Consider the following 8,769-nt stretch of genomic DNA (forward strand, 5'->3'; position numbering starts at 1 on the left):
AGTGTACATTTTTAGTAAATTTGAGTCAAAAATCGGAAAAATTGTGTCAAAATTAGAAAATTTGTGTGAGAAACGGAATTTTGAGTACAATTTTTTTTTTACCGCGAAATGACTACACGAACGATCACATAAGAATCATTTCTTTGCGTCGCTTTTTAAATGTGTTAAGAGAATATGCAGTAGTAATAAGTATTTTGGTTGGCCTATGTTCGTTAGAACTCAGTGCAATTACGGTAAATGCTTTTGAGTCCAAGATTGGTACGTGCTCTTTCGAAACACGGCCTTGTGTTAATACTCGTCGGATATCTATGGTTGCTTGTGCTGTTGACATGGTATTTAATTTTCATTAGTCCCTTTTGAATTTTGTAAATCATTGATATATTATTTTTATGTTTATACTTATTTGTAGTTCTTTTTATTTCCTACAACAATGCCGAGGACACCTAATCGTTATCTATTTTCAGTAGTGAGACAAATGCAAAAAACGTCTTTTCCGCTCAATGCTGACAAGAAAACCGTCCCAACTGTAACACGTCGATTTTAAAATTGAATACACAGATCGATGGGGAATGAAAAAAATCTTGCTTGTTATTTACTATCCATTTCTTTCAACTGTTTTTGTTTCGAATAAGAGTTTTTATGCGGTGAGAAGTTCGTTTCCTGCTGTCTTTTTTCCCTCCATTTCAAAGTTAAATGAACAATATATAAATGCGAATATATGATGATACTACTGTGTCCAAAAAGTAAGGTGACATTGCATTTATTTTGAAAATTCTTTATTTATTCTTCCAAATCAATTTCAATTAGTATTTTGTATTTTTTGGGGAGTCTTTTGTATTTTTTTGGGGAGGTTTTTGTATTTTTTTGGGGAGGTTTTTGTATTTTTTTGGGGAGGTTTTTGTATTTTTTTGGGGAGGTTTTTGAATTTTTTGGGGAGTCTTTTGTAATTTTTTGGGGAGGTTTTTGTATTTTTTTGGGGAGGTTTTTGTATTTTTTGGGGAGGTCTTTGTATTTTTTTTTATATTTTTTGGGAAGGATTTCGTGGAAAACATTTGATTTTTTGAGGAGTTTTTTGTATTTTTTGGGGAGGTTTTGGTATTTTTTAGTGAGGTTTTGGTATTTTTTGGGGAGGTTTTGGTATTTTTTGGGGAGGTTTTAGTAATTTTTGGGGAGATTTTAGTAATTTTTGGGGAAGTTTCTGTTTTACCCATGAGAAAAGTGCATTTTATTTCATTTTCCATTGATCGTTGCGCAGTTATACGATTATCGTGGTTAGATAGGGTTGTTGTCAAACTTATAAGCACTATTTACATGTAATTTAACCACTGATTTGTGCAAAGAAATCGAACGAAATTGTGTGAAATGACGAGAAAACGTGTTTTTTATGCAAATGGCTTACATGATTTCGAGGATTTTGCGGAATGCGAACCATTTTTGTCTTCCTGAAGAGCTAGGAGACAGATACTTCATGCAATGTTCTAAAACGTTTCAAGATATTCATTTTTTCTTGAGAAACTGGCCTCCTATTTCTCACCAGGAACATATGGAATACCGATTCCCATGTAATTAAGCGCATTTGGCTAATCCCATTTTTATAATCAACAACACATATATATGTACATGATAACCCTTCATCACGAATTGAACAAAAAATACTTCAAAGTAAATTCATATCATCACTGTGCACTCCAACATCACATACACTAAATTCCTTTGGTGCACACTTTGTTTTTTCATTCCATCTGAACAAACACAAAAGTGGTGTGTTGGGCTAAAGCTGTTTTCGAAAAATGATTATTCGTTTGTTGTGCGATGTTTCGCTCTTATTAGGAGCATCATCAGGCTGGAGAACAAAAATGTACACAAAAAACAATGAGTAAGTGTTAAAACAATTGGCAACAGCCGGAAATAACCAAATTACGAACCAGTCACATCTGAATTTGAAATGTTTTCTATCAATTTCCACAAATTGTATCAGCTACACGTATCCATCAAAGGAATTTTGTTATTGAGCTTCATTTAGTGTCTGAAAATGATTACACTATGCAACAACAAGAAACAACCATAGAGAAGAGAACTTATTTTCAATGTTTTTGGGCCCACTTAATCCAAATCTGGCGTTAGTTTGTCCTGGCACGTCTAGTTTTCAAGATACGTTCATTGCTGTTTCCGTATCAGATTTGGATTAAGTGGGCCAAAAAAAACCTTGGAAATGAGTCTCCTCTTTTGGGGAGGATTTCGTTTTCGAAATTTATTGCATAGTGTTATTAGACCTGAATTCATAAATTCCATAACTGAAAATTACCACAATTCATCAATTATTGATTGCATGGCACGTGTCAGCTATCAGTAGATGAATGGTATAAAAGAGGCAGCACCGCACGGGGAAGACAAAACGAATTCAAATGATCTTATTAAGGAGTACAAGACGGTTCTCTACTATTATTGTGCAACAGTTTAAAACTCTGTTTGGTTGGCAAATTAAAATGAATCTACTACACGGTTTGTTTTCGGTGCTATTTATCGTTGAATTTTCAGTAAGTTTTTTTCTATTCCTTTATCATTTTCACTTTTATCCAATAAAATACGATATTTCTGTAGAACTGAAAATTAACACGAAATTTCTTTTTCTAGGAACTTCAAGGAAAACGTAAGATATTTTGGTTTTCGAACACGCTTTTTACAATTCCAAAAGATTGTTTCATACTTTTATAATATTCAATTCGAAATTTCAACTTTTTTTCTAATGAACAGATGGCTTTTTCTCGCAAGCTCTTCTCAAGGGCGAAGTGATTGAAAACATGTCACAGGCAAAGTTTGTAGCTGGAATCCATGCCCCCGAAAGTAAGTCTGCTTTAGAATCATTTTCTTTTTTTTTCGTGTGAATTTTTGTCCGAAAAATTCAAATATTCTATCAATTTTGCTGGGGGCTGACCACGCTTCAGAAAATTGAAAATAATACTAGATTTTATATTAATGTATTATTTACAACTGTGACATTTTTCGTAGTTTCTCCAGAAACGATTCACTGCAAATGATAACTCTCAATTGTGCGTTGTTATTAAAACGAATATGAATTTCTGTCGGTTTACTGTCAGAAAATTTATCACATTGTGGTGGTCAAATGTATCGTTCATAGTGGATTATAGATTTAGTCAAATATTTGAGTCAACATACAGATGGTATTAAAACTGAATGATAGAAACGAATTTTGTAGATGAAAAATTCGCGGTTTCCCCCTAGCAATTTTGTGTGTGTGTTCATTTTTTCTTTAAATATTATTTCTTGTACTGAAAATGAAACGATTTTATTACAAAATATTTGCATGAATACAAAGACCATCCGAATGATCCCAATAGAGAAATGATGAGTATTTGTACCGCATTTATTCTGTCGAGCACGGAAATTATCACGAATGCCCATTGTGTGGATGACGCCCCATATGTTTATGTGGTAGCTGGTACGAAAGTTGTATCAGATGTAAACCAGAAAATTATAATCAAAGTCGAAAAAGAGAACGTTGTATATCACCCTTATTATAGTCATTTAATTTCTGATGCATTTGATATTGCCAAAATTACACTGAAAACGCCGCTAGAATTCAGCGATACCGTTGGTAGTATCGGACTCGTGGACAAGGATTACAAATTGAATAACCCATCAGAAGTGGTCACTGCCTATGGATATGGCGTGTTGAACGACAACGAACCAATGATATTGAGGCGTTGCGATGCGAACTATATGTCTGATGTCGAACGAGCCAAGACATCTAACATAAGTCAGACTTTGTACTTTACCACTGGTGAAACTACGAATGATGGCGAAATTATTACAAACGGCGATTCGGGTGGACCAGTCGTTTCAAAAACAAATGGCAAAATAGTGGGGATAACAATGGGTATGAATGGAACAGCACATGGTCGCGGAGCATTCCTTCCAATTACTCTATTTCTTGATTTTATTCGTGACCCAAAGGTATCTAACCACAATGCCCCAAATTTTATTTCAACAACGCAAACAAAATCATTTTTTGCATTAATTTCAGAGCGTGAAACCAATTCCACCTCCGCTTACACCTAACGAAGCTAAATTTATAGCCGATATAACGGTACCGGGAAGTAAGTATTCGAAATTCGAACTAAATCAAACCAATTTTACCATCACTTTTTTTTATTTCAAATAGAGGAGAGGCAAAAGTGGAGATTTTCATGATTTATAAACATAAATATTCATTCTGAGATGTTTTTCTATTACAGAATTTCTTACTGCCTTCAAGAATGTTCATGCAGATGCCGACGAAGATGTTCGAATGTTATTTAATGCAATTATTTTGTCGGAAACGGAGATTTTGACCTGTGCGCATAATGTGCTCGGCGCCCCATATGTCTACGTAACCGTTAATAAACTATCAAGAAATGCAACAAAAATTAAAGTCACTGAAAACCAGATAGAAATTCATGAGAAATACGCATTGTCTGGATTCGCATTTGACGTTGCCAAGATTACACTTGCAGAACCGTTGGAGTTCAACGATAACGTCGGCAGCATCGATTTGGTGAACAAGGATTACAAAATGAATGACCCGTCCGAAATGGTCACTGTCTACGGTGATATGGTATTGGATGGAACAATGAGAACGAGGCGTTATGATACAAAGTATTTGGATGGCGCCATTTGTAAACCGAAAGTGGGCGCTACATTTGATGCAAATCATTTGATGTGTTACACTTTAGATGCAAGCATGGGAACTCCCTTTACGTTTGGAGGTCCAATGATTTCGAAAAAGAATAACAAACTCGTGGGCATGACCATATTTCGTTCGCGTGGTAAGCCAGTTGTTTTTCAACCGATTGCACCGTTGCTTGATTGGATCCGGAGGCCAAATGTAAGACGTAATCAAATATGAAGAATATAGGCTTGAAAAAAGGGGTTTCAGACGCCTGAAAAAGCTGAATACCGTCACTTTTTTTGTTCTTGTCATTTGATGTTCAACAAAAGAACCGAATAAATTTGAAAATTTGAGAAAAATTCATTTTATTTTTCATTCGCCCAGGCGCAGTTATATAATTATAATTAATATATAAAAAGTTACAGTCTTAAATGTTAAATTTCCATAGATTATACTGCTGTTTTTTCGATTGAAATATCAATTTGCTAGCTGAGCATCGGTGCCTAGGGTTTACTATGCTCCAAAACAGTATATAAGATTTTGAGCAATTTAGTACATTTTAGTACATTTTCAGCACAATTTTAGTACTTTCGGAACTTTGCCTGCAAAGCTCTTTGGCAGTACTAAAAAGTTGCTTCAAATACCATTGCTCTATTTCGATCGGTTGAGGAGTTTAATAGTGGTAAAGCAGAACGATATTGAAGCCATTCGCTTTTTATATTTTCTGGCAATTCATCGTCCCATCTTAACTGCTTTTGCTTAGTATTTATAACGCTTTTTACTTGCTTCTCTATGGTTCTGCCTATTTTCCAAATTTCTTTCATTAATCTTTTCGCTTTTACAACAATGGGTGCGACAAAACCATTCGGATCGTGCAATTTGGCTATTTCGCTTAACCCATTAATTGCCCCTGGTCGTTTAAACGACCAGTGAATTTTGCTATTTCCCATATAGTGGGCGAGGGTCAGGTCGGTAACGTTACAATTCGCACGCCTATTTCGCCCATATCTCTGAAAATAATAATGAAAACCCAAAATTTCAAAAGTGCATATGATAGTGCTGCCCATACCACACATTTCAAAGAAAAGTTTTTATTTTTATCACCTATAGTATTGGACTTATGAACGATTAAAGGCGTCGGTAACGTTACAAAATTTTGGAAGTGATTTGCGAGGTTGCTCAACGTTTTTATGAAAATTAGCGAATCTACCCAGGCATAAATCTGTTGTCACTCATTATCGTAGATGAAGGATCAAAGAAAAGATAGAAATACAGGGTGTGCATGAAAAACTGTTTTGGTGGTCTCTGGACCCAGTAGGCGTAGAATCGGTAACGTTACAAAAAAAATCGGTAACGTTACACGTGCGATTTGAGTGCTCCAAAAACCAGAAAAGAAAATAAAAATCATATTTTCTCGAATTTATTATTAAAGTTTTGGCCCATTTCTACAAAAATATGTAAAGGTTCTTGTAGTTTTGTAAAAGCATAGTAGAAATCTTGTGCTTTCAAAAAACGGTCGGTAACGTTACAAAAATCGGAAAAAAATCGAAAATTTGTAGATTTTCATATGAAAAAATTATCCGAATTGGATAAAATTTTCAGAGAATATAAGTTTTATGAAATAATTAAGCTATGCAAAAATTCATTGCGATCGAACGACGTTAATATACTTTTTTGCTCCTTAGAAACATTTTTTGCGTGGTTTCGACTTACTGACCCTTGCCCAGTACTAAATCCGTTCCCCGATGAGGTATCCACTTACCTTTTTTTTTAAATTGTAGTTCGAGACGAGTACTAAACAATGAAAACAATATAAAATCACAAAAAAAATTCCAACTAAGTTGGACTGGTGTCGAGAAAAACACCTGTTTTTGGACTCTTTTTGGCCCCAGTGCTAAAAAAAATTGAAAAATATTTTATGCAAAAGTAATGATGCAGAATTCGTCTAAAAAGTCCATATTTTTTTATTCAAAATCAAATTTGGGGTTTATTTCAAGTTTTGTATATGCAATACACGTACAAAAATGGGTGGTCGTTTTTTCGACCACTGGCAGTTAAGGTGATCAAATGTGAAGGAAAACAAATTTTTTTCAATACATTTCATATACTTGAAATTTGATATGATGAATATTTGACTTATAATTATGCGATGAAAAACAAATTAAAATGCAAGACTCAGCATATTTTATGTAATAATATAATTGTTGAAACCATTAATTATGCTTAAGCTGTTTGATATCGATATCGCGATCTTATTTCGGTTTGATCGTATTTTAACAACGCAACCCCAGAGAAACCTCTTTGAATACCGCGTGTACGCGAATCGTCCGACACGAAATCTATTTCGCAAATTTGCCATCGACGAAATTAAAAAAAATATTAACTAATGGATTTATTCAGTTATTCGCTCGAACTATTCCAATAATAATAAAATTACACTACCTAAGAAATATACGCGCATCATCGAAACTGTTTTCAGTTCCGAAAATTCAGTTCCAATCGAGTATCGAATGGAAAAAATGTATTGACTGAACCAGATCGATAAGATTGCAAACGAAACATTTTGTATCCCAGAAAATGTCAATTTCATAAGTGTATCTTTGGCAAACCTTCGATTAATTTCATCACATTTTTATCTGTACGGCTAAAATAATAATCCAATAATCAAAATAATAACCTCAACATACCTTTTGTCGTCGTGATGAAGGTTTCGAACGTTTAGATCGAGAACGATTACTTATTGAATCCTCAGCGTCATCTCTTTCCGACGGCGATGTATTCATGGCAGAAGCAGCTGTTATGGGAGGCTGCAAAGGTGTAAAAAACATATATAAAAAGTTGCAATCAAGCTTCGGTCACTGTAATTTTACACAAAAAGTCGCGCACATACTCGCTGAGCCTGATAAGAAAACTTCAACAAGCATTGAAACAAAAGCGAAGCACACAGATCACAAACCAAAGAGTGAGTGCAATTGTGGAAAGATTGAAGTATTGCCATTGATTTGGGGAATTCGAAGTAAAATATGTGTGTGCCTGTACACTACCTAAGATATAATTTCCGACCACTACAATAACTCTCAATGAAGCAGCGGACTTGTCGGCACACTCGTGGATTTAGCATTTCACTTGCTTTGGCGATTCGTAAGTTGCCGAAGCATCATATATGCAGTGCACACGATATTTAACGTGAAAACCTATATCTGCTACATCGAAGTTGGCCGAGGTATGATTTCGTTTGCGCGTAGCGCGTAAGCAATTCACTTGGGATATATAGTATATAGGGATTCACGTTATATCGCAAGTAAATTGCTTATGCGACGCGCAAACGAAATCATACCTCGGCCAACTTCGATGTAGCGAATATAGGTTTTCACGTTAAATATCGAGTGCACTGCATATATGATGCTTCGGCAACTCACGAATCGCCAAAGCAAGTGAAATGCTAAATCTACGAGTGTGCCGACAAGTCCGCTGCTTCATTGAGCTGTAGGTGCTTCTACAATTATTTTCGGGCCACTACAATTAATTCTTGGTTATTAAAACACGTTTTATAGCAGTTTATAGCAGTTTTATTCCCATATTAAATATTAAACTCCCCTGGAGCCAAATAAGTTGTTGAAAACATCAAGGATCGGATGACTGATTTGAATTCTACATTCTTTCTACAATTTTATGGAACCTAGCATCAAAAGAGGAAGATTCAGTTTGTGGAAATTTCAATTTGTGGCCAAGATTTGAGTATTACCGATTTTGGACCAATTTTCGAGACTCGTCCCGATATCGAACGAACGGGCAGACATATTTGAAAACAGACAATTGATTTGAATTCTACAATTTATCTACAATTTTTTGGAACCATTCTTCATGCGAAAAAAAATTCGATTTGTGGAAAATACGTTTTTTGACCAAGATTTTAGTTGTCCCATTTTATAGCAGTTTTTCGATAGCCGATTGCTCAAAAAAATTGTTCCTACATAAAAAAAGTAAAAACACTACATTAAAGTACATAAAATCTACAATTTAAATCGCCCTACCCGAAGTCATTTCGGCAAATTTGCCAAGATTTGAATATTCATCTAAGATATACGCATCATCGAAAC

At 34.8% G+C, this 8,769-nt stretch overlaps 1 protein-coding gene across 1 annotated transcript; it reads left to right on the forward strand.

Annotated features, from left to right (window-relative positions):
• The first annotated feature begins 2,461 nt into the window (after positions 1-2,461).
• LOC129571299 (serine protease 3-like) lies at positions 2,462-5,801 on the forward strand. The gene is made up of 8 exons (XM_055451073.1): positions 2,462-2,537; positions 2,635-2,650; positions 2,755-2,844; positions 3,338-3,541; positions 3,599-3,975; positions 4,046-4,118; positions 4,257-4,518; positions 5,780-5,801. Exons 1-8 carry the CDS (start codon positions 2,487-2,489, stop codon positions 5,799-5,801), a joined length of 1,095 nt encoding a protein of 364 aa, XP_055307048.1. The 5' UTR covers positions 2,462-2,486.
• Positions 5,802-8,769: the final 2,968 nt, after the last annotated feature.

This window comes from Sitodiplosis mosellana, unplaced genomic scaffold (genome assembly GCF_009176505.1).
Source record: "Sitodiplosis mosellana isolate CC-2019 unplaced genomic scaffold, AAFC_SMos_1.0 Smas_scaffold_1928, whole genome shotgun sequence".
Classification (NCBI taxonomy): Eukaryota; Metazoa; Arthropoda; class Insecta; order Diptera; family Cecidomyiidae; genus Sitodiplosis; species Sitodiplosis mosellana.